General features: G+C 40.0%; 1 protein-coding gene across 1 annotated transcript; it reads left to right on the plus strand.

The window, feature by feature from the left end:
- On the plus strand, positions 1-26274 carry LOC113023042 (DNA-binding protein RFX7). Its single transcript, XM_026169103.1, has 9 exons — positions 1-516; positions 5722-5755; positions 10126-10211; positions 10391-10513; positions 12137-12253; positions 17199-17283; positions 17401-17614; positions 20638-20918; positions 21755-26274. Exons 1-9 carry the CDS (start codon positions 386-388, stop codon positions 24914-24916), a joined length of 4233 nt encoding a protein of 1410 aa, XP_026024888.1. The 5' UTR covers positions 1-385; the 3' UTR covers positions 24917-26274.

Raw genomic sequence — 26274 nt, forward strand, 5'->3', positions numbered from 1 at the left:
GCGCCTGCCAGACAGCTACTACTCACCATGCACATGTAGAGCAATCATAACGTGCGGGGCAGGCGGAGCACACCGGAGGGACTAGCTAGTTGTTTTGCAGCTGTCAGGTTGCCTGTTTACTCTTGCCTTTATTTATATTCATGTGTTGGCCCGTGTTTGACAGCGGCTCGTAGTTCCGCTCCACAGGCGCCAGTACTGACCGGCAGTCCGGGCTCGAAGCGAGCGATGTCGGAGGAGCGCAGGGTGGCAGCCACAACAACAACAGGGCGCGCTGCTGTCCCCCTAGCATCGCAACGTCCTCCGGTCCATGTTTAACCCTGCCGGGCGACTACACCTGTCCTCGCCTCCCTACCGGTCCACTCCCGTCCCACAGTGACCTCCAGTGATGGCTGATGAGGACCCCCAGCAGCAGCAGCCGCCGCCGGAGAGCGGGGCGGGGAGCCTGCCCGGCCTACTCCCCGGGCTGCAGGGCGCTGAGGCCAGCGCTCTGCAGCTCAGGATCAAGAACTCCATCTGGTGAGGAGATGTTTACTTCACACACTGTTGTGCTGTGCATACGCACAATTTGATGCTTAAAGGGAAACTCATCACAACATTTTTAAACTGCTCTTATCATGCTTGGACGCAGTCGCATCTTCACTGCTTAAATATAATAGTAAGTAAATAATAACAACCGTAGAAGTCCAGCATGTTAAATGTTAGACACATGCACGAGCTGCAGCGTGTGCTTGTGATAAAACAGCCGGATAAACCTGGTAGAGTAGACACTGTGCAAATGGAAAAATTAAATAACTCAAATAAAGCTTAAGGAACTTGTTTTATGCTTGAGTAACTAATTACTCGACTCCTTGAATAAAGGTATTTCTTTTTACATCCCACCACCGTGTTTATTCCAGTAAAAGTAGCTATATTTAACACAGGTATCACGAGGAAAATGCTCTAGAAATAGCAAAAGTAAAATTACTCTGTATGGCTGACATAATGGTCTCTGTCAGAGCAGCACATTGTATTCTAGTGATTATTGAGTTCTTATTACTCTTACGTGTATGGCAACTTTATTATCATTTTTATTTTGCATTTATTTGTTTTACGCTGTTCATTTATCTGAAGCGCTGTCTTATATTTTAGTTTTATATGTAAAATGGGACAGAAAACAGTGTACACTTAATCAGGAATTTGAAGACTGATTCCTAATGCAAGAGAGGAAGGAGTCATATTTCCCCAATATCTTTCTCTCTTTCTGTAATATACAGTGCTGTAAAAATGATGAAGTTGAATGATGAAGCTGATTTCAATTTCACCAGCAACACTGAGACCTGCTGAATCAAGAAATCAGTACAATAGAACCTGTCTAAAAAAAGTGAAGCAAGCCTAAAGCAACACATCATGCCACAATTTAAGAAAACAATCGAAAAACAAAGTTATTGACATCTATTAGTTTGGAAAGGGCTGAAAAGCCATTTTTAAGGCTTTGTGAACCACCTTAGAGTGATTATCCACAAATGGAGAAAACTTGGAAGAGTGATAAACTTTCTTAGGAGTGGTCAGCCTACGAAAATTACTCCAAGAGCATATCAACGACTCATCCAAGAGGTCATATTAGAACCCAGAATGACATATAAAGAACCGCAGGCCTTATTTGCCTCAGTTAAGTCAGAGTTCATGATTCAACAATAAGAAAGAGACTGGGAAAAAATGGCATCCATGAAAGAGTTCAAGGGAAAAAAACACTGCTGAACAAAAAGACAAAGGCTCACATTTGCCAAAAAAAAAAACCAATCTTCATGATCCCCAAGACTTTTGGGAAAATATTCTGTGGACTGACAAGACAAAAGCTAAACTTTATTGTAAAGTTCAAGTCCTGTTACATCTGCCATAAAGTAGCATAAACACAGCATTTCATAAAAAGAACATCATACAAGGAGTCAAGTGGTGGTGGTAGTGTGATGGTCTGACTGCTTTGCTCTGGCTGGATGACTTTCTGTAATTGAAGGAACCATTAATTCTGCTCTCTACCAAAAAAATCAGTGGTACTTGGGTCAAGCAGCAGGACAACGATCCAAAACACACTAGCAAGTCCACTTCTGAATAGCTCAAAAAAACAAAATAATAAAAAATAAAGAAAAAATAATAACAAATCAAGAAGAGGCAAATCAAATTTATATTTTTAACCAGTTCTCAGTTTGAGAGTCTCTGGCAGACTGGAGCCTCTCTCAGCTGTCATACTGGTAGCCAGTTTGTCACAGCTCTAACACAGACAACCAGTCACACTCACACCTGCAGCCAATAGATTTGAATCCAGGACCTTCTTGCAGTGAGGCAACACTGCTAACCTCTAGGTTCTGCTAGTGAATCCTGAGAAAATACCAGCGCCTTTCTGTGTGGATTTTCCATGTTGTCCTTGTGCCTGTTTGGGTTCCAGCTTGCTCATTTAGAACTGTTGATTCTAAATTGGTTATGGCTCGATAAGAGGCTTAATGTGAACAGAGTAAAGGAAAAGACTTGATTTCTTGTAAGGCACGTGTTCTTTTGTGTCTGCTACTTAAGGTCCTGTTCTGACCTTTTTTTCTGAATGAACTTAAGTTCTATCATTTAAATATCAGACAGCAAGAAAATGTCAAGGAGCTGAACAACCGGAAACACAGAAGTTCAGAGTTCAAATCTCTTCAGGAAATACCTCAATAGAAACTTCACGTCACTGTGCTGCTAACAGTTTATCAATAACATGTTAGGATCCTGAACGTTTGCCCAGCTCCATACAGGTTTAACCTTTGAGAGGAGTAGAGCATAAATATTGGCATTCACCTCAGTGACCTGCTTCTGGGTGGCTCTTGGTGAAGTTATACAGTCGTAGTCTGGGTCAACAAGTTCACCTGCAACATACCGTCACTCTGTCTGCACAGGAAGTCTGGACAATCAAAGCACTGATTTTCAAAACCCCACCTTTGATGTTCATGTTAGCTTAATCGAACTCATTTTAATCTGGATTGTTTACTTGCTAATTAAATAAAGAAATTATTAAACATAAATTTCCCCTAAACTGCAGTATGTTACAGGATCTTCTCTTACTGAAATAACTGAAAATAAAGTGCTGAAATGAGTTGCTGTACACCTACCTTTACCTGACATATTTTACCTTACTAAATAAAAGCAGACACAAATCTTTTTATATAACAAAACAAATGTCATGTACTTTCTTAATTTTATAGCTTCACCAGACAACAGGACATTGACCCTTTTATCTTTTTCACTCCTAACTGCTTTGATTGTTTGCTAATACCGAGGCTCTTACAGAGGATACTGACTTATGGCTGGCTTTGTATTGTGGATGGCTTTAGCTTTAGTTGCTTTTCATTTGTTTAAAATGTGCATGTTTACATGTGTCATTGGGTTTGTTGTTACAAACATTTTTGTTTCCCCATTGTGGTTTACTTTAGCAAACTTTTTACCTTACTCACTTCCATGGTAACAGCGTAGCATGTGGCTGTGAGCCACATGTCATTGTGCACATGTTGTGTATTCATAAAAATGAGTGGGCTCGTAATAAATCATATCGAAGGCTGACCAGCCGCTCACCGGTCCAGGCCGAGAACACTGGAAATCATCCAGTTTTGGTCCATAGTCGGTCAATTGGTACATCTCTAATCTACTCTAAAACTATACTATTTAACCCTTCATCCAACAACAAATTTCATCTTTCATCTCTAATTTCATTTCTTTTTTGTTCACTGTAATCTTGCCTTTTAAAATGCTAACTGTAGCAGCTAAATTGTTAGCCGTTTCATCTGTCCATAAATTGTTAGACCACTATGTAAGCCCTTCGTCCATTCAGTTAGTAGTAGCTACTACTCTATATAACAGCTATTCATTTAATCAGATTTCATTAATTTATCCCTAATATTTTGACAATTGTTATATTTCTTCTGTTAATTGACAATTTCAAATATTTATCCTGTAACTTCTAGTAGCTAAATGATTAGCTAGAATTATTGGCTGTCCATAAATAGTGGTTTACTAATTTAAATATTCATCCACTAAATTAGAAGTTACTATTAGAGTCACTAATTTTTGATTTAATTAAACTCGGTGACCAATTTTATGTATTTATCGCTTATGTTTTTGCTGTTTCTTTTGTCCTGTTTTAGGTATTCATTACTTATTAAAGTGATAGTTTTAGCAGTTACCGTAGCTGCTAAAAGCATATAAGCTAAACAACTGACAACCTTTTGTTAATGATAATTCGATATTCTTTTCTTTTCTTTGGTTAGGACTACTTTAATTAGCTGCTTTATCTATTTATTTATTTTAAAGACTTTTGTGATTTGTTTTTTTCCTGCACCTTATCCACTAAAATTGATCCACTTTCACTGCTCCCTTGTCACATGGGGTTATCACAGCAGGTAGCTCTGCATGTTTGAGTTGACAGATGCTCTTACTGGCACAACCTCAAACTATGGAGCCACTCTGCACCATAGCCACTATGTTTAGTTTACTGTAACTGCTTCTGCTCCAACTTGTTTGTTTGAGGATTTTTAATTTTTATAAGTTGAACAAATTTTTCCATGAACCCCCCCTAACTTCTGTATAAGTACCTACTGGGGTACCTTTAGCCCTAATTAGGAATCACTGGTCTGGGGTTAGGTGTACATCTTGCTGGTTCATCAGCAACATTTGTTTGTCTTGTTTCAGTTCTTTATTTTCAAGGCTTAGGTCTTGTAGAAAGTTGCGTCAGGTGTCGTTCAGTTTATCTGCTAAGTCTGCCTCACAAACGGCTTACTGACGGTCTTTCAGCACTGGGAAATCCTCAGCCCCCTGGTAACAGTCAATTAAAGTGAACTGTTCTTGTCATGGCTTAGAGCGTCTCCTGATTCTGACCTGCCCAGCCCAAGTAATAGTCTTTAAATGTGACCTACCTTCTGCCCCACAGTCATTGACAGCATGTTGCCCTGTCTGTGGATTACACATGAAACCTGGACTTTATTCCTCAGTTTGGTTTTTCTGTCTGCAGGAGTGGACCTAAATAGGAGCGACTAATTGTGATCTTTCCCACTATCAAAGTCTGTTTGATTGTATGTTAATTTTAGCTGTAGCCTGAGCATCATTCCAGTCACTCTTGGATTTTTGTAGTGATCTTTGATAGTTTTTAGCTGCAGCTCAGCAGTGGCTGTTTATGAGCCTCAATCAAATCTTACACTTCTTCCAGATTGACCTCAGGTTAAAACCTACATCATTAAAAGTCAATCAGGAAGAGAATTTCATGCTTCCGAGGCCTGTGTGAGATGCTAAGGCAAAAAATAGAAGTGACACATGATCATGGTGGGACACAGGGAAGCAGTTACATGTGTTAATATGTTATTTTTGATTAAGTTTTTAATTTAAGTTAGGCTTTCACTAAAATTTGCCAGAACTTTGTATTGTACTGGTAACCTTTCTGTTGAATATAGAATAGGAGTATGAGAATAAAACCTGTAAACACAGAAAAATATTTGGGAAAACTGTTGATAAAAAAGATCTTCTGTCCTAAACAATGTTCATGTCCCTGTTTCTTTTTACATATGACCACATGTGTTTGTGGTGGTGGGATACATGACCTGAGAGATCCTGAGGGGAGGGTCGTCTCATACCAAACATTCCTCTGCTTTATAAATAAATATACTTCAGACACAAGTGCTCATGTTACACCGGCTTCATGCTAATTTGTACTATGTTTCTGTTTTGCAGCAAATCTGTTCAATCAAAAGTGGAAAACATTCTGGTGAGTATTCCTGACATATTTGTGATCTGCAGATAACAACTTTAAGGACATTTTTCATACTCTCTGTTCAGATATTGTCAGAAGATTATTAGTGTTCCCAATAGGTTGAGCAGAAAAAACATTCCTACCATCCATGTATAGTTTAAAAATAAAAATAGAAGATCCGTTGGTAGCAGTGTTAAGCATTAACCTCCTGAGAACCAGCCTATTCATTTATGGCTTGTGCAATGGACGTTTTTGGATGTTTTTGATCTATATATTTTGACTTATTTGAGCTACCCTAATAAGTCTTGTTGTGCTAAATAGAGGACATCCATTCCATTGCTATCTCATGCGTTTGGGTGGCCTCTTTTAGCTCCAAAGAGGAAGGAAATCAAAAAGTTCAATCGGAAGAATCTCTTTTCCTCAGTTCTCAGGAGGTTAAGGGTATATCGGAAGGCTGAAACATAGACTGTATAACAAAGATGGTTTCTTTGTCTTATAATATAGTCTGCATTGCATCTATGGGATGTGCAGTCACCTGCTAGTTAATGTGAATTAACGAACAAAGAAAATAATTTCACTACCAAAAACCAGAACACAGACTTCTTGGACAGACTTTATATTCTGTTTATAGCACAGTTAGAATATACAGTTCAGTGTCTAAAATTAGCAGAGGTGAGGCCTTGCTGACAGCTAGCAGCCACACCTCTAAGAATCCCAGTACATCCACCGCATTAGTTGCTTTGCACGCTAGCGGTGACGTCACCACAGCTTTGTTCCATGTACACCAGTGTTTAGGGCATGGGTACCTGCTGCAGTATTCTCCTGAACAATAGGTGTCTCCACTCACACAAAATTCCCACACCAGTGTGGGTATAGGAGGAGAGGAATTCAAAACTAGAAGGAAAGAAACTGGTGAGTTTTTTTTCCCCCTCCACAAAATGTAATCTTTCAAACTGTTGCTGCATCTCACATCCGCCATACGTCACTGTTCAACAGGGTGACAAGGGTAGGCATAATGGATTAACACAGTTTATAATTCAGTCCAATAACATAACCTTTTTAAGTCGTTAAAGACAAATGAACCAGAGCTGTTTCTTCTATAAACTTTAAATCTTTCCACATTTCTTTGTAGCTAGCCTCAAGTGCTCATTTTGATGTGTTGGGGTGGTTCACTTAATTTCTTGTTGATAAAACACTTTTGATTTAAGTGGGAAATTTCTATTCTAATGTGGCTGCTATGTGGTGTTCCACAAGGATCTTGTTGAAATCCCTTTTTATTTTCATTAAATTATATTCTGCAAATGTTTTTGCAGCTTAACACAGACAAGACAGTCTCTAATTATTGCTCTGGGGAGTATTTTCCCCCCGTATTAGACACACCTGGTTCCTTTCTGATCCACTGTGACCAAAATTGAGCCCAATAATCTATTCATTAGCTTTCAGTCTTTAACCTTTGATGCTCACATCAAGTCTTGGACCGGCTCTTGCTTTTTCTATTTAAGAAATATCGCTAAACTCAAGACTGTTGTCTCAAAAGTTAGATTAATCTTGTCCTGCTTAGAATATTATAATGCTCTGTTTTCTTGTCTGTTGTATTAATTGTGTCAGTTTGTCCAAAATGCTTTTGCAAGGCTTCTAACTCCTACTTGCGTTTTCTTATATTACCTCATTGTTAAAGTGTCTGCACTGGCCTCTTGTGAGGTTTAAGGATGAGTTTAAAATCTTCGTTCTTGCTTTTATGGTCTTACGAGGTGAGGCCCCCACTTATGTCATCAGTCTACTCCACCCCTATTCTCCAAACTTTACTCCCTTTCAGCTCTTGCACCCTTGCAAGAGGGTACAAGAGCAGGTAGCATCACATGTTTTAGTTTGCAGATTTTTCAAACTAGGGATCTCGTGCTTCTTAGGTGAATGTGTAAACTATTATACTATAAAAGGGTTGCACAACTACTCCCGAGGCCTACATGTTTATATATGTTTTATGCAACAATTTAGTAATCGTTTGTTTACACTGACACAGTGATCTGACTCTATAAATGCACTCTTAACAAGTCAGCATCAGCTCAGTGGATGGAGTATGAAACGGTGCGAATCAGTAAAGTGTCAGATTAATGTCTGAATATGATTTTTATTCTAGAGCCCCTTTAGCGTACATCAAAACAGGCACTATATAATTTATGCCACAATATTTGCTTTGTTGATTAATGGCCAGTCTTTTATTTTTCAGTGCAGTCTGACAGCAGTTTGTTAAACATTCACAATCCTTAAGCTCTTAAACAGAAAATATCAAACAGAAACTGAGAGTCCGAAACTGAAAACGCTGGGTTCAAAACCCACAACACCCATTATTTTTGTTGGGGGAGGGGAAATCCACATTTGGAGGTTGGAGGGGTTGGTGGTGAAGCTCACACTTCTACTATGCAGAGGGAAACAAGTTCAATACTTGGTGAGGATCAGGCATTACTATTCAATTTAATTTAATTTATAAATAAATATCTATATATCTAATATATATTATATAAATAGAAATAGAATATATGTATTTATATTTGGTACGGTAATATAAGCAAGCACTTGGTGACGGTGGGAAGGAAAAACTCCCTTTTAACAGGAAAACCTCTGGCAGAACAGGCTGGGAGTGGGACAGCCGTCTCCTATGACTGCTTGGAGGTGAGGGGAGGAAGACAGGATTTCTACTACTGGGTTGGTTATGAAAGCTTTGTCAGTTGCCGTGGTGATGTAGCTTCACTTTGTCTTAATGACACACAGCAGGTGTTTCTGACACGAATGTGCTTCCTATTGTAATACATAGTTTCCTGTTGACTGTTGTGAAAAAAGGCATCAGTTTGTATCTGTGAACATGAACAAGTAGATGCTTTTCATGATTGCTTGATGTTTTGTTATGGTCTGTTTAAGGATAAATTGGTGAGGGCTGAAATAATTTATTTATTTATAATAAATGTCTTGGTTTGCTTGGAATAGAAGAGAGAGTTATTAATTTGAAGCATTGGTTTTGGTGAAAATCAATTCCAGTGAAAGCACGCTGTTGCTGTTCTTCAGTTACTGATGTAAAATTTACAGCACGTCCTGAGAGTGATGCTAAAATCAGTCCTGCTTAGGCTAAAATGCTGCTTATAGAGCTGTAGCTAACATATTCAATTACTGAGAGATGACATAACACTTTATTAGCGAGTGATGTTTTAACTTAACAGAAGACCCCGCTGTAATGTTTCAGCTTTAAAACGTTAACTGTGCAGCTGAGGCTTGTGCTTTTTTAAGATAAACAAAACAAATCTTTATATTAAGATTGCATCTTGGGTTAGTTTGTTATTTCCACTATGTAGTCTTCTTGAACTTGTAAGTCCTGAATTGTCAAAGAGCCTCTTTTCTCCTTTGACCTGCTCCCTGGCTTAAAGAATAGCACTGCATTCTGTTAATACCTCAAATGATCTGTAACAATTCAAAAAATGTATTTATTATGCTTTTCAGCCTTTAACCTAAGCTCTTGTTTGGGATTCATGGGATGCAACAGGTCTAAGTATGAGTGACTGAAGTGTAATGTGCAGAAAAAAAAAACCCACATGCAATGTCCGCGTGTAAGTATCAGTCTCAGGAGGTTAGAGAGCTTCAGCAGAGATGAGAGGTTGATTTTGTTGCCTTCAGACTGAAACTTTAACTGTTCCCCTGAAACCAGCTGCTGGCTCAGACAGATATGTAACAGACAGAAAAGAGAGCGCTATCAGTGCCATCTGGATGCATGCAGTGGGTGGCCAGGCAGCTCAGCCATGGCTCTGTCATTGTTTCAGTGTTTACTGGAAAGACTGAAGATTTTTCTTGTTGTAAGGATGCTTTGCTTGTTCTGTTTGTTGTCTAAATCGTATTTCAATTCATGCTTAATGCAGACATTTCTATCTGTATAAAAGTGTAAGTAAGAGGAAATCAAGTATGGTTATAGGAGAGGGGTGACACGCAAAGGCTAATGGACTAATAATTAGACATACTATTGTTTTAATAATAATACAAATATTTATTCGTTCAAATAAATATTTGTTCAAAATAAACATAAAATAATATTATGATGATATTTTGAACAAATAAATATTTTCTAGTCTCACCATCTCAAACAATATTTCACATTTTTCTTTTTCTTATGTTGTAATGATTTTATGTTTTATTGATGAGTCCGGCAAAATAAGAACTACGTTATTAGATATTTTAAAATTAAAATAATGACAGAGTAGTTAGTAATGAAAAATAACAGATGAAATGTTGAACTTGTAAATAATGTCCCTTATGAACTATCCTAGTCCTGCTTTCATTAATGCATGTGCTGCAGGTGTGACCGACCTGCTTGTTTAACCATCTTTGACTTTTTGTTTCTACAGCAAGATGTCGAGAAGTTCTCAGACATCGAAAAACTCTACCTCTACCTCAAGTTGCCTTCTGGTCCGAGCAGCAGTGTCGATAAAAGGTGAGGATATACTTGTTTCTAAATGTTTTTATAGAAAACTGGACAAAGGGATAATGCTTACAAGCTTATTGAAACAAAAATGCCTCGATTAGCGTTGGTGTCATTTATCAGGCCTGAGGTGACAGTAAGCACTGCATTGTTTGTCTTCACAAACATCACTGACCCACATCTTTGTGCAGTGACCAGAGCGCCCTGTCATCGAGTCGCACGCAGCAGATGCACGCATTCACCTGGATCCGAAATCATTTAGAGGAGTACCCCGAGACCTCGCTCCCCAAGCAGGAAGTCTACGACGAATACAAGTAGGTGTAAAACAGAAAGGCGGAGTTTAGTTTCACTGCATAAACCCAGTTTTCTTGGAGAAATAAAGTCATTGTTGACGTTCACCTTTTGCATAGATAGCTGCTTCCAATGTTTGAGCCTCTTTCTCCTCCAGTTTACTGCAGGCAGAAGCATCAGTATAAATAGATGCTGCAGGCATGAGAATCACAGAGCCGCATGTGTCGGTAATATTAGAATGGAAAGTCTGAGACAGCCATTGAAATGTTCTGACGCTGTTATACAACTGTCTTTTTAACTCAGCTAGAACAAAAATACAGCGTCCTCCAGAAATATTGGCGCCTTCAGTGCAGACAGGTCAAAAGGCTTTAAACAGACCTAACGTGCTTCATGTTTTTCACAGTCAAACAAGCACATAGGACACAGTCACTGTGTAACTTTGGTGCTCCACCACTGCTCAGGTTTTCATTAGCTAGCTGTTTTAGCAGATGCAGATGTTTCTACTCAGAATAAATGATATGAAATAAAGGTAATCTGTACCTGCTTATCGAACAGCAAGATGTTAAACTTTAAGTGATTGAGTGGGGTCATATGTGCCATTGACATGTTTTATTTTTCATTAAAAAAATTCTGACTACCATGAATCTGTCTGCTTTTACAACAGGCACATCGGTCTAGCAAAGATAATCAAAAGTTGTGTCATTTATGATCCTGAAAATATATGTATGGGTTTCTTTTGGCATCTTAGGTTGTGATTTTTTTTTGTAATTTTCCACTTCTACTCATCACATTGTTCTGAAGTAAACCACGGCTAACAGACCTTAAACATGAGAGAGATTCAGACAAGCTTGCTGCTTTCAGGGTTTTGAAGACGTTGCTAGCTCAGTTACCTATATACTACATACGGTATATTACTACTATACTTGTCAAGAAAAGAAAGGCAGCTTTATGTCATGAAATAAGTTGTGTTTAATAAGTGTTTTAAATCCTTTGCTATACCTGAAAAATGGCACATGCCTTTCACCATCAGGAACATAGTCAGACACTTCCTTGGGAAGCATTTAGTCCTGATATTTCAACATCTGTGTAACTGTGCTAAACCTCCTCTTTGCTAAAAAAAAAAAATTAAAATCTCTTAAATTAATCCTGCAAGATTCACAGCTACAAGTAAACAAAAGGTGAACATTTTATTAATTTCAGAAGTCCAGAAAAGTCTAACAGTCCAGAAACAAAGGAGGCAACAGAATTCGAAAACCAGCAGGGAGCTCACAAAGAAGACAAACAGACAATCATTTCGTCGCTAGTTGCTAACTCGTACAGAACTTTGAACATCTATTGTGTCTATCGCACAAAAGCATACATGGCTACAGAAAGTTTTTAGCTCAGACTTGAAAGTCTGCTTGTTGGTTGGCTCGGGTCAAGGTCGATCACATTCACACCATAAACAAAGTGCTCTGGAGTTCATTTTGGAACCACATCGAGACCACCCCCTCCATAGGGTCTCGGTACAGTTGTTTAGGTCCCCACCCTGGTTAGTGTGTTCACATCTGCACCCAGAGACAATGACAGCCTGGCTATGATGCCGACCTGCACTGTGTTCCTAATTAAATAAAATGAATTGTATTAATTCTGTTTCTGTGTTTCAGGAGCTTCTGTGACAATCTTAACTACCACCCACTAAGTGCTGCAGACTTTGGGAAGATGATGAAAAATGTATTCCCGAACATGAAGGCGCGTCGGCTCGGCATGAGGGGAAAATCAAAATATCCTTTACTGGAAAGGAGTGTAGCAGTCTGGCCTCTGTCTCTGGTCACAGACCATCTGCTGCTGCAGTTCATAAGCTCGCTAAATATAGACGTGAAATGAAATAAAGCCCCCCTCTGCCTTCGAAGCAGAAGCATAATAATGCAGAGACCCTCAGGGGAGTCACTGTGATCTTGACCTTCACGTAACATTGTGATTTTATTTTTTATATTTTTTCTGTTTAGCTCATGACGTCTAATGGAACATCTTGGTTTATTGTCATGACCTTTATCTGCATTATAGTCTTATTAACTTTCAGGTAAAATGGTCTGCTTAGAACTCAGCTCCTCACGTCAGTCCTTATCTACATAATCTACAAAAACTAATTCTGTGCCAATGTTTGAAAAATGTGAAATTGTTTTAAATTAGAAATTTGTCATAATGTGTTGAAAGACAGGATCCAAATGCAGACTCCAAGTCCAAACATAAAAAAACAAAACAAAAGGTGTGACTGAGACTTTAAATAAGCAGAAGGTAACAGAAGTGGGAGCAGGAGGGAAGCTAAACACAGCTGAAAACAATCAAGCTAATGTACAATGAAGTAAAACTAAATACAATACACAAAAGACCACTAACTATCAAAAGTCAACTACCAAAACAGGAAGTGAGAATTGTAAGTAGACGAGGAAATTGACAATCTTAAACTTGACATGGGGGAAAGACACTTAAGTGAGGCAAAAAGAAAACTAACAAACTGATACCAGCACCAAATTCAAGTAAGCACTAAATGCTAAAAATCTAAGATAAAATGTAAATAATTAACAAACTAAGAACCAAATATTGGATATGTAATGATATAAAATATTTTAAAGTGTATAAACTGAAAAAAAAAACTAGTTCAAAATCCGGGACTATAACATACTTACGTTTACTTTATGCTTAATTTTTTTGTAGTTAGTTTTAAATTAAACTCTAAAAAGGGTGGTGGGCATTTTTTCATACATCTTGTAGAGAATTGTTTCTATTAAGGGTATTGATTAATGGCATGAAAATTTTAATTTAATATTATACAAACTGTCTGAGAAAAAGTAATAAAACATATTAAAATAGGTCAAAAAAGACTGAGAACAAGAATAATATTCAATATGATTCCAATGGAATTATCATAAAAATTTAGAAGTTAAAAGAATAAGATGAAGTTAAATCTATACTAAAGTTTTTTAAAAAGCTTTACGATATAAATGAGTCTTAACCCCATAAAGCCTGAACTGTTGAATAATTTCCAGAAATTCTATTTTTTTTTTCAACTGAAATGTTTATGAAACCTGACAAATTTAAAAAAATAATAATAATTACTTGGATTTGTTGGACTTTGTGAGCTTCAGAAGCAAAGTATTTGCTGCTGCTATTCACAGAACCAGCTGTCAGTGTCACTTTTCACTACAAAGCCCATCCTGTTATTTATTTATTTATTTTTATGCCTCCACTCCAGCGACAGCCATGCAAGAGGCTTTAAATTTTAAGGTTATCTGGTTGTCTGCCTTATTCTTGTAAGCACCATCACTGTTAATACGCCATGAGTGGATTTGTTTAAATGTGGCTCAAACTTTCACTTGACCTCAGACTATAAACTGGTTACGATTTGGGGATTAAAGGTCACTGTGACCTTTGTTAAGTACATTTTTGACCATAATTTGTAGACTTGGCTCCTTTTATTACAACATTTTTACACACAGATGTCTAAAAAAAATAAATGCATTGTGAGTCAGGTACAGAATGGGAGATTGCAACTACAGGGTGGGCCATTTATATGGATACACCATAATAAAATGGGAATGGTTGGTGATATTAAAGTCCTGTTTGTGGCACATTAGTATATGTGAGGGGGCAAACTCCTTCTTCACACCATAGACAATTGCCTTCAGATGACCCCAAAGATAAAAGTCTAAGGGGGTCAGATCGGGAGACCTTTGGGGCCATTCAACTGGCCCACAACGACCAATCCACTTTCCAGGAAACTGTTCATCTAGGAATGCTTCAGTGCATAAAGAGGGAAACTCATCATCATGTAGCAATTTCAAATATCCAGTGGCCTTGAGGTTTCCATTGATGAAGAATGGACCCACTATCGTTGTAGCCCATATACCACACCAAACCATCACTTTTGTTGTTCCAACAGTCTTGGAGGGATCCATCCAATGTGGGTTAGTGTCAGACCAATAGCAGTGGTTTTGTTTGTTAACTTCACCATTCACATAAAAGTTTGCCTCATCACTGAACAAAATCTTCTGCGTGAACTGAGGGTCCTGTTCAAATTTTTGTTTTGGCCATTCTGCAAATTCTGTGCGCCGATCTGGGTTATCCTCGTTGAGATGCTGCAGTAGCTGGAGTTTGTAAGGGTGCCATTTGTGAGTAGCTAATATCTGCTGAAGGGATGTTCGACTAATGCCACTCTCCAGTGACATGCGGCGAGTGCTACGCTGTGGGCTCTTGCTGAATGAAGCTAGGACAGCCACTGATGTTTCTTCATTAGTGACAGTTTTCTTGTGTCCACATTTTGGCAAATCCAACACTGAACCAGTTTCATGAAACTTAGCAAGCAGTTTGCTAACTGTAGCATGGGAGATGGGTGGTCTCGTAGGGTGTCTTGCATTGAAATCTGCTGCAATGACCCGGTTACTGCGTTCACCAGATATCAACACACTTTCGATCCGCTCCTCACGTGTTAACCTCTTCGACATGTCAATGGCTGTAAACAAAGAGAAACTTGTAAATAACTCATGAAAGAATAAAGTTACGTTGAAACCAAGCACACCATTGTTTTTCTTGTGACATTACCAATAAGTTTGATGTGTCACATGGCCCTCTTCCTATTGAAAAAAACAAAGGCGGTATCCAAGATGGCCGACTTCTAAATGGCCACCATGGTCACCACCCATCTTGAGGAGTTTGCCCCCTCACATATACTAATGTGCCACAAACAGGACTTTAATATCACCAACCATTCCCATGTTAGTACGGTGTATAAATGGCCCACCCTGTATTGTTCATCTTTGTTTGAATTGGTGACACTGATGCTTGGTTCCCACATACAGTATTTAATTTCTTGACTACAATTATTACCTGACTGGACAAACATGAATATAACGTATAACTTCGCTGACTCTTGGAGGTGTACGATGGCATACCAATAATTCTAGTTATTTGTTCTAGTAACAGTCGGCAAAGCTTTCAGCTACAATTAAACAAAGCCTGAGTGTAGTATGAGACATTAAAGTCATCAAAGAGTGTTACTTAAAAGTATAAATCAAGCTTCATCAGAACTGAATCTTTAACAAAAAAACATCTTTGAAGTGTGTACACACTCTGTCCCAGCCAGTGAATACTATAAATACTTTTTTCTGCTGTTTTGCACTGGTCTACTCATCATATATTATCATCGTTTAGAGTAGCAGAGCCAAATGCAGGTGGCTGCAGGCAGAGGATTCAAACAAAAAGTAAGCTCTTTATTTCCAAAAGAAGCATAATCCAAGGAGAAAATCCAGAAAACATAGGGATCAAGAAACAAGAGAATTTGCAAAGCAACAAAGAACAAAGGAAAGACACTCAGAGGGTAATTAGGGGAAGTGAAAACAGGAAGGTGACAAGAAAAGGCTGAAAGTAATTAGGATTAATTAACAAAGTAAAACAGGAAATAACTGAACACACAGACAGGATACAGAAAAGCTGTGGACAAACCAAAACACCAGGTCCCTGTACTGCAAAGCCAAATCAACATACCCAAAGTATCCGTTATCTGGATTCGCTTTACCCAACATCGAAAATCAGGACGAGTGGTCGGGCAAAGCTGGTGATCAACCCAGGCTTTGTCAGTCTACCTTGATAAAGGTAGATTGGAAGGAGGTAGAGCGGGTCATATACTAATCAGAAGGCTGGTAGTTTGCATCTCCAAAGACAGTGCTTGTGTGAACGAGGCAGGTTATATAGAGTGCTCAGTAAGAGTAGAAAAGCTCTATGTAAGGACTTGTAAAGACAAAAGTGTGTCACTGGCAGCATTGAACCAATAACAAATATGAAGTGAACTGGGAACAAAGTGACCAATCCTACACAGGGATATGAAAAGGTTAAGAACATGATACAGAATCAAATCAAAGTGGGGGGGGGGAAGCTGCCATATTAATAACATTGAACCTGTTTAAAGGCTGGAAGGACAGTTGGCAGAAATGCTGACTGTAGAAAGTAAAAGGCTTATCGTTATCACAGCTCTATCATTAAGATACACGAGAATCTGAAAAATTATAAGCATGTACCTGTTTTAGGATCATGTATTAACTCTTATAGAACAATAAAAAAGTGGAGTGACTTATTTTGCAGCTGACAAGGAAAAAAATTGGGAGTAAAGAAGCGGCTAAGGTTCTATATTTTTAATAAAACAAAAACTTCCGGCCCTCCTACTCCCCGTACACAGAGGTCCAGATGATCTTATAATGCGTTTGTAACACTGCAGTCGTGGTGATTCCACACCCTTTGATCTCTAATCGGGTATATAACCTCATTAACTGCCGGTTAGGGCTGCGCCAAATGTTACTATAGTGATATGTCCCATTAAAAAGATCCACCTTGGATTTGGCTGGAGAAGCCAAAATCCTGCTTTGTAGTACGGGACTTTGGAACAAAATGAAAAGGAAAACAATAACAACAAGACTTAACAAGAACAGATAAAAAGTAACTCCAATAAGATAACTCAGTAATACTAATGTAAGGCTCAGGTAACACAAAAGATAAATATGGAAATTTGGATGCAGTTTACGAATGAGAATTGGCGCTGCCAGTTTTCTGTTATGACATGGCGTATTGAGCTGCTAATACTACACAGGCTGTGTTTTATTCAGGGTTTCCTCTGTATAGTTGTCATATGTATTCTTCGGAGATCCTTTGAGATTTTTTATCTTAACACTGACTCACATACTGCTATAGTGGCCTAAGGAAGAGACCATTTGTTCAGATGCCGTCTTTACCAACTCTGGACCTCCATAAAACAGGAGATGGAGTAAGCACATTTATTTACACTTATTTTCATATTGATATTAATATTATGTCTTTGGAATATAGCTTTTTTTCCATATATATGTGTCTATATATGAAACTAAATGTCAATTGTTTGCAGCCCCAGTGTGATGTGCTCGACTCCCCGGGCCAGCTGAGCAGTATTAAGGAAGAGGTGCGGTTTGCAGCCTGTGATCTTGTGTGTGAGTGGGCTCAAAAGGTGCTCAAACGCCAGTTTGATGCTGTGGAGGACCTGGCTCGCTTCCTAATCGACAGCCATTACATCAGCAACAAGTCTTTGGCAGCTCTCACCATAATGACCGGCACAGCAGCAGGTAGGACACTTGACAACTTGATGTTCCCAGAGTGCAGAACATAAAGGTCAAGAGTGACTTCTGGTGGCAGCTCGCTGTTAACGCACCTATGGCTTTATCCGTCTATTGAAGTTCTGTCTCTACACCAGATTAATGTTGTTCTTGGACTCTTATGCTCTGGAACATCAAGCAGTCTAACTTGCGAACCTTGCAATAAATCTTTACAGCGATTATAATCTTCAGTTTTACTTTAAAATAAATTAGAGAACTTTTTGTTCAACTGTGTGATCATTTCAGAAAAAAACATGTTTGTGTTTGTTAAATACTCAATTTACAGTAAAACTACTTAAAATAGGTTTTCTTTATAAACCAGAAGCAGTATATAAAACTCATGGGCGATCATTTTTGCCCTGAAGCTTGCATACCAGTGACAAGCTCAAGAAGACAGATTCAGAGGTGTCTCGGGATTTCAGGCTTCCCACTTCAAATGGAGCGTAGCACAATATGCATTTTCCACAGAAGTGTGCAAAGATCTAAGCTGTTCAATATATAATATATTACTTAAACATGTAATTTTGATGAAGAGCACTTTGTGATTGAATCAATGCAAAGAAAAAGAACAAAATAATAATGTCTCTGAATTGTCACATCATTTTAACATAAACTGAACAGCTACCTTCGGCTGCTCCTTTATTCACTAGGGCTCACTTCAGCAGGTAGTTCTGCATTTTTATTTTGGTAGATCAGCTTTTCACTTGTTAGGCTTATTAAACCACTACACAATATATTTGTATACCTCATAAACTGGAAGGTTCAGTGTTGAGATTTAAGTAAAAATAATTGTTTAACAAAGAACCAACAAGAAGCTCCCAGACACTGAAATGTACAGTGAGGATGCAAAGGAAACATGTGGGATATAAGCATAACTGAGCCAAGAGAACAGCAGGAATCTCTACTGCTGTTCTCTTGCTGTAATGTGCGATGGTTGAAATAAAGGCCCATCATCTCCTGTTAATTTACCCTGAGATTGCACAGTTCTTTGATTCTGTGATTTAATCCCATGTACAAAGGCAGGTGGAGAGGCAGACTGCCAGGTTTTAAGAATAAGTTTCTTGGCAACCCTTCCTAGATGCAGAGCAATGTGGATGTCAGGTGGGAGCTCAAGGGGGACTTTTCTTTTGTTAGTCCTTGTTTTTCATTTTAATGAGCTATTGACTTTTTTGTGTGATGATATCAGGGTTGCACAGGAAAGGGACCCAAATGCACACTGCTAAGTCAAACCTGAGAAACGTAAAACAACCTTTTATTAAGGCAAAACACAAAGTACACATACGGAAAAGTTAAATAAGTGAATAAATCCAAACAGAAATACAGTAAACACATAAGCAAGTATGACTCAACAAAGAATTAAGGCAACCTTTTCAGGTTTTAAATAGACACGTGAAGTAATCAGGGGGCTGGGAAACGCCAGGGTAACAAGACATAGCTGAAGCTAATTAAGACAAAGGAAGTAAAAGTGATGGGAAAGCACAAATGAAACAGGAAGCTACTAAAAGGGGAATCACAAAACAAAGACAAAGCCTTAACAAGATGCAAGAACACACTACAAAGACCAAACTAAAGTAAAAATACGAGGAATCCGATTTATAATAACCTAAACCCAAAAGAAAACCAGAATACGAAACTAAAGAACAAAAGACTAGAAACAGAGTTAGTCAGATGGATAATAATGAAAATAATGATGATGATAATAATAATAATAGAATGCAGGAGTGAATGTGAGTGCGAATGGTTGTCTGTCCCTGTGTGTTGGCCCTGCGACAGACTGGCAGCCTGTCCAGGGTGTACCCCGCCTCTCGCCCTATGACAGCTGGGATAGGCTCCAGCGCCCTGAAAAGGATAAGCGGAAGCGAATGGATGAATGGAATAATAATAATAATAATAATAATAATAATAATGCATTTTATTTATAGGTGCCTTTAAAGACCCTCAAGGTCACCTTACAATATTACAAAAAATAAGTAAATAAATAAAAACACAAGGTAAACATGGAAAAAACAAGCATGAAAGTATAAAAGCTAAACAAGGTAAAAATCATGATGCAATTTTGAATAGAGTTTTGAATAGTTCGGAGTGAGTGAAGGACAAAGGCGGTTATTGAAAGATGAAAACAGGAAGACCGAGTGATATTATTTATGTGTTGTGAAGGAAAGAGTGCTGTCGAGTATGACATCAAGACTCTTAACCTGAGGGGAAGGTGTGACAACAGAGTTATCAATGGATAATGAAAGACATCTGGTTTAAAGTTTTGATTTGGTGCCTATTAAAATAAATTCAGTTTTAGTGCCATTAAGTTTAAGAAAGTTGTGAGCAAACCAGACCTTGATTTCACTTAAACAATCAGAAATAGATATGGGTGGGAGAGTAGCTGTGGATTTGGAGAGCTGTAGTAGAGCTGAGTGTAATCTGCACAGCAGTGAAATTGGATGTTATATTTCTTGAAAATAAGAAAAAAACGGAAACAAGAAAATATGAACATTTCACTTGCACTGACAGAAACTTAAATACAAAATACAACAACTAAAAGCTGTGAATCCAAATGCTCAACACAGAGTGACTAACAACCTGATACACAATACAGAAACCCACAAATACTAAGGAGTAAGAGAAATAGGTGCATCTACTAAAAGTCTCAGATGAGTTTGAATCTCAGTGATCTTGAACTCAAAGTCAAGGTCAGGGGTCAACTTTCCTGAAAATCACCTTGGATTTTCAAAATTATACCATTGGTACATCCACTAGGAGGCTGGGGTAGCGCTGGTGGCTGCCAGGTTTTAATAATAAGGAATTCCCTTTTGAAACCAGTAGAATTACATCTGAATATATCAGGGAACATGCTGCAAAACACTCTGCTACCTCAAATGTAATTGTTTTTGCAATAACTGAAGATGTACAGTACTAAGTTCCCCTGCATAGTGTTATATATTCTTTTTGTAGGAGCATTTGATGTATACTGAATACAAATTTCTTTTGATTTTCTTCAGAGGTGAAAGGTTCACAGACCGTCTCAGCCTTCGCCCCGGCTGCAGACGCTCACTCCTTCCAGCCTCATCTGACCATGCTGTCCTCTCCGTCTGTCGACGCAAAGCAGCAGCTCCAGAGGAAGATCCAGAGAAAGCAACAGGAACAAAAGCTGACATCTCCTCTACCCGGAGAGGGACAGATTAGGAAGGCAGACGACGGTGTGTCTTGTGGTAGTCCCACCCCTCCGTCGCCTCAACCAACTATAGGCATCGTGGTTGCTGCCGTGCCAAGCCCGATCACGGTGAGAGAGAGAGCTGGATCACACCATCATGTGTCATTTCTTTCCCCACTGAAGGAAAGATTAACTGCACGTCATGAATGTTTAGAACACAATGAACCCACATTAGATAAAAAATATACCCTTTTCTAATCTATTAATTAGCTACAACACGTTGCTGCAGTTACTGTTGATTTACATTCTTATAGATCACTGAATTTTCTTTTCATCAATATAATAGTCAAACTTTCATTTATCTGAGGTCACATCACATTTCTGATCTTATTATTTTGTGTAGTCTGAAGAAGAGATAAGCCAGAAATGATAGTCCACAGAATTCATCAGTAGATATTCCAACACATTTTTGTATCCCTTTTAATGTCACCAAGGCTGCTTTATATATTTAATGCAATATAAAATCAAACACTTGGGATTAAATAGTTGTTTTTACCAATAAACAAAATATCTACAACATAACTGCATGGATAGCTGTAATTCCAGCTGTTTCTTAAGTGGACTGAAGTGGCAATGTAAAACAAAATAACCATAGTTAAAATCAAAAAGGTGTCAAAACTATCAAAAACAGTAACACCAAGGAGAAAAGTAATAAGGCACAAGGTGAACTCGTCAGGCAATGACAGGGGAGAAGACAACAAACATGCGAGGTAAAAACACAGTAAAAATATCCGTTGAAATAAAGCCTGAAGTAAAAAGAGACGAAGGATATATTCATACAGACGTGCAGGGAGTCCGAAAAGGAATCATTAAAAAAAATGGTACCATAAAGCCCCCTCTATCTCTCTCTGTCAAAGACAGGATCTAAACTTTGATTTCATGATTCCTCTTTTTTCCCCCTGCAGGTTCAGAGGAGTAGGCCGCTGATGTCCCCGAGTCCAGTGGGAACAGTGGAGAGCAAAGTACTGCCCATTAACATCCAGATGGTGACCCAGCCAGTTCAGGGAGTGAAGCAGAGCCCCAAACACCCCCAAAATATTCTGTCCAATCCAGCGGGGGAGCGCGCAGCTCGGCAGCGCTACGCTCAAATCCTCCCTAAACCTTCAGCCACCACTGCCATCGCTTTGCGCTCGCCCTCCACCATGATCATCGCTAACAGCCCCATTAAGACTGTTGTAACGCCATGTCATGTCAGCCCAGTCAGTCTGGTCAAAATGGCAGCCATATCGCTCGCACCCAACAGCAGTGAAACTGCCACATCCTTCACAAACGTGCTGCGGCCGGCATCTGCAGACATCAACTTTAAAGCTACAGAAGACGCCAGCTCCAGTCAGAGCGCGAGGAGTTCCTCAACGGTCCCCATTTTGGCCCCGGTGGCCAGGCAAGGGCAGACTTCTAACACTCCAAGCATCGATGTTGAAATGGAAGTTGAAGCTATACATGAAAGCAGCCAAATGCAAAATTTGGGCAGTCAAGTTTTGCCACAAGTGGCAATGACCAATAGAGTCAAAGGGGCTGTACAGAGGGCCGCCAGTGTGCCCATACCGCAAACTAGAGGCTTCTTGGGTCTCGAGGAAACGTCCAGCAATAAATGCAGCAGAGAGTCCTCCTCAAGCACTAATACTGTGGCCACAGGCGACAGCGGCAATAATAGCGCTAAAAATACAAGCACTTTGCACTTAAATCCCTCCACTCAGAATACCAGCACCGTGTCTCTACTGAACACCAGCAGAACATCTTCATGTGGGGAAAACAACCAAACAAAGCAAGGCTTCTTGTCCACTAAGAGCCTCAGAAAACGTTCAGGGCTCAGTCCAGACCTTTCACCAATCAAAAGGGTTTTTATACCCCAGCAGCCAGTAGAGGGTGCTGCTGGTCCAGGGTATGGTATCAGAAACATGACGGGTAATGTATCCAGGCCAGGCGCTCCAGCTAGACCTGAAAGTGCACCAGCCACCAGGGAAGTAGAAGTGAAAATGACCACTCAAGTCCACGCACTTGGCACTTCTCCTTCTTTCAGAGCGAGTGGCTTTTACTCTGTTGCCAAAACACATAGTTCATTGCAGAGGAAAAACATTTCTGCCGTTATGGAAACTGGCACTTCAGTCAGTCACGCATTAATACAGCAACATCAGGGGCACGCAGCAGTTGACGCACATGCTGTGCCCGATAATCCCAGTTTTCCAAAGCATTCAGGTGTGGGTTCAAACTCAAGCCTGGAAGGAGTCCGGCAGCAGCCCTGCTCTCAGTCCAGTCCTGCTACTGAAACCTTAGAGTTTTTGAATCACGCTTCATCATCCGGTCAACTGCCCATGCAGACAGACATGACAGATTACTTTTGCTTTGATGATGATGTGACTCAGGACAGCATAGTGGAGGAGTTGGTGCAGATGGAGGAGCAGATGAAACTTAATAACCTGCAGCAGTTTGGAGATTCTGTCACGCTGCAGGGCCAGCAGGTTGCGATGCCAAACAACATGACGTCCGCTAATAAGAACATGGCTTTCTATCATGCTGCGAACAACAACAGTAACCCAATCCAAACAATTCAAACGCCGACACCTACACCCATGTCGGAAATGATGGGAGGAGCCCAGGGACTGACAGGAGAAAGCCCCTGCTCCCACATCGCCTCCACGACCCCGGTGGACAGCTCGCTCGGAAGCAGTCGCCACACCCCGGTTGGGACGCCACACTCCAACTGCAGCAGCAATGTTCCTCCCAGTCCAGTAGAGTGCAGAAACCCGTTCGCGTTCACACCCATTAACTCCAGCATCACTGGTTTCCATGACGGCAGCACCATCTCCAGCAGCCCCGTGAAACCGATGCAGAGACCGATGGCCACCCATCCAGACAAGACCAGGCTGGAGTGGATGAATAACAGTTACAATAGCAGCGGCGGGACCACCAGCAGATCCAACAGCGGAATGGAAATCCTGCCCGGCTATCACAGCCTGATAGACGACCATTTTCAAAAACCTCACGCCTTCGCCGTTCCTCACGCGCGGCACCACGACAGCCATTTCGGCCGCTTGACTCCCATCTCGCCCGTGCAGCAGCAGGTAGCGAGCATGGCCAAACAGGAGGGTTTTGCAGTGCCTGCCCCTCTGGATAATAAAACTGCCAACACATCTGCTGCAAATTTTAGGTGTCGCAGCGTGAGTCCCGCTGTACATCAGAGGAACTTCAGCGGCACAGGAGCAGGAGCCAACCTTTCCAATGCCTCCCGATCGGTAGTGTCTCCCTTTAATTCTCCTGTGACGGCTGAGGTGTTGAACATCTTCGCAAACAGGCAGACAAACCTCGGCGTGAACAGCATGGCCCAGAGGAGCCGCTCTGTGCCGCTCAACATCATGATGCAAAGCGAGGCCCCGCCCACACCGGGCCAGCAGTGCAGCATCAAAAGCATCGCCAGCGTCCTCCTGAGCAAGCTAGACGGAGATCACGAGAATAGTGTGCGGGGTGTGGGAATCAATAATTTACTTCCCACCTACACCGCTCGTATGAACCTGACCCAGATCCTCGAATCCAACTCCAGCCTCTCCTGCACTGACAGCCTGATGACCTCCGACTCCAGCAGTACCTGCAACCTGCAGAGGCCCAATTACCTCATGGAAAACTCTATCGGTGAACAAATGATTCTCTCGGCAGGTCAAGGCCAAATACAAGCAGCCGGTGGAGAGCAGCATCAGCAGCAGTCCATCATGTCAGCTTTGAACTCACAGCAGCAGCAACACCAGCAGTTAGACTTCAGCACCTCTCAAGACCTCCTCGCTGCTGGCAATCAGCTCATGGAACAGGTGTCAGAGCTAACAGCAGGCGGGGCCGATTTCCCCGGTGAAATCAGAATGACATCGGAGCTTCCCAGTAGCATCAGTGACCTTAACGCATTGGACACAAACCTGCTGTTCGACCCCAGCCAGCAGCAAGGCCAGTATCAGCACGCCGCCCCAGAGGAGCTGGTGGACGATTCGCTGTTTCAGCAAATCACCAGCGAAGCGGCTCATTCAGGTGGTCTCGACTGGTTGGAGAGCAAAGATCACCCAACTGTTGGGCTGATGGGCTGAGAGCAGAGCTTTTTATAGTAATGTTGAACATGTTAATCTGCGGTTGATGTTTGTTTTATTTATTTTCAGGCATTTATAATGCAACACTGGATACAATGAGGTCTGTCCAGATTAAGTGCCAGGCTAAAAACTGAGCTAATGCTGCAACACTCACTGAAAATGCTGGTCATTTCCCTTTAATGAGAGAATATTGCCTCACTTTGTTTGATCAAGAGAATTGTCAACAAGAAAACACACACAGAAAAAAGCTAGTTTTCAAACAGCTAATTTTATTGAACAGTCAGATCAATAACAGAGCCGTGGATCAGTGTGAATAAACCTTATGCAACGCTACTTATTTCTGTCACCGTGTATGAACTGCAGGCTAAATTAGGTGCAAAAAAACTAATGATATTTAATCCTAAACTAACAATATGTGTTTGTTGTGTAGCTTTACTTAAAGAAAAAAAGCGCTTAAAAGGTTTTGAATTTAACATTAAGATATGTGACGTGTACACACATACATTAAATTATTATGTATTCACAAATACACAGAATCAAATTCATCCATGTAAATCCATATAATGTACTCATAATCTTAATATATAAATATACCAATATAAATATATGTATCTCTTCCCAAACACAGCACTGGCCTTTACTGACTCATTTTGGTGAAATATATAAATGGTATTCGGTAAAACTTTGAACTGTAAAATTCAGCAATATAAGTCTATACTGTCTAAAGTTTCTAAAGTTTATTTTAAATAGACTTTGAGTCTCTGTTAATCAGCTGATGAGTGTGAAGAGCGACGTTAACCTCTCTTCAAACCCCTTCATGTAGATTAAATAATAATACAAATATTATTAGTCCTCTTTTAAGTTGCATTTAAAATAGGTCTTGTATACAGTCATGTGAATAACTAAGTTCACCCTTGTTATCATAGGTGAGCACCTTTAAAAAAGCAGCAGTTTTGGTAGTTTGGTGGTCTGGTGCGTTCAGGTGTGAGCTAACACAATGACACAATCTTTCCAAATGTTAACGTCCCAACAAGGCCCGACTGTAGAAATGCCTCAGCTCTACAGGCTTGAGCTAGTATGTTAAAGGTTAAATTTCATGAAAATAGAATTACAAGACAAATATGGCACGAAGGAATCCCAAGAGAATATCTCTTCCCTCTGAAACAAACATGGCAGCAAGGTTTGCTTTAGGTTTGCCAAGCAGCATCTGAACAAACCACAGATGACACCAAAGTGGAGACAAAACCAAACAGGTCAAGAGTCAAGCTTGGCCTAAATTAGGTTATGTACTGTAGGAGATAAATCACCCCAAACACAACAAAATGAAATGTATCATTAGAATGGCTGAAAGTGAAAAA

The sequence above is a fragment of the Astatotilapia calliptera genome, chromosome 1 (genome assembly GCF_900246225.1).
Source record: "Astatotilapia calliptera chromosome 1, fAstCal1.2, whole genome shotgun sequence".
NCBI lineage: Eukaryota > Metazoa > Chordata > Actinopteri > Cichliformes > Cichlidae > Astatotilapia > Astatotilapia calliptera.

What these genes read in the sequence shown, in the direction of transcription:
- LOC113023042 (XM_026169103.1), top strand. Translation starts at nt 386, where the DNA reads ATGGCTGATGAGGACCCCCAGCAGCAGCAGCCGCCGCCGGAGAGCGGG. An exon ending in AGCAGCAGTGTCGATAAAAG is followed by an intron (nt 10,212 to 10,390) that starts GTGAGGATATAC and finishes ATCTTTGTGCAG; the next exon opens with TGACCAGAGCGCCCTGTCAT. An exon ending in TCCATAAAACAGGAGATGGA is followed by an intron (nt 17,284 to 17,400) that starts GTAAGCACATTT and finishes AATTGTTTGCAG; the next exon opens with CCCCAGTGTGATGTGCTCGA.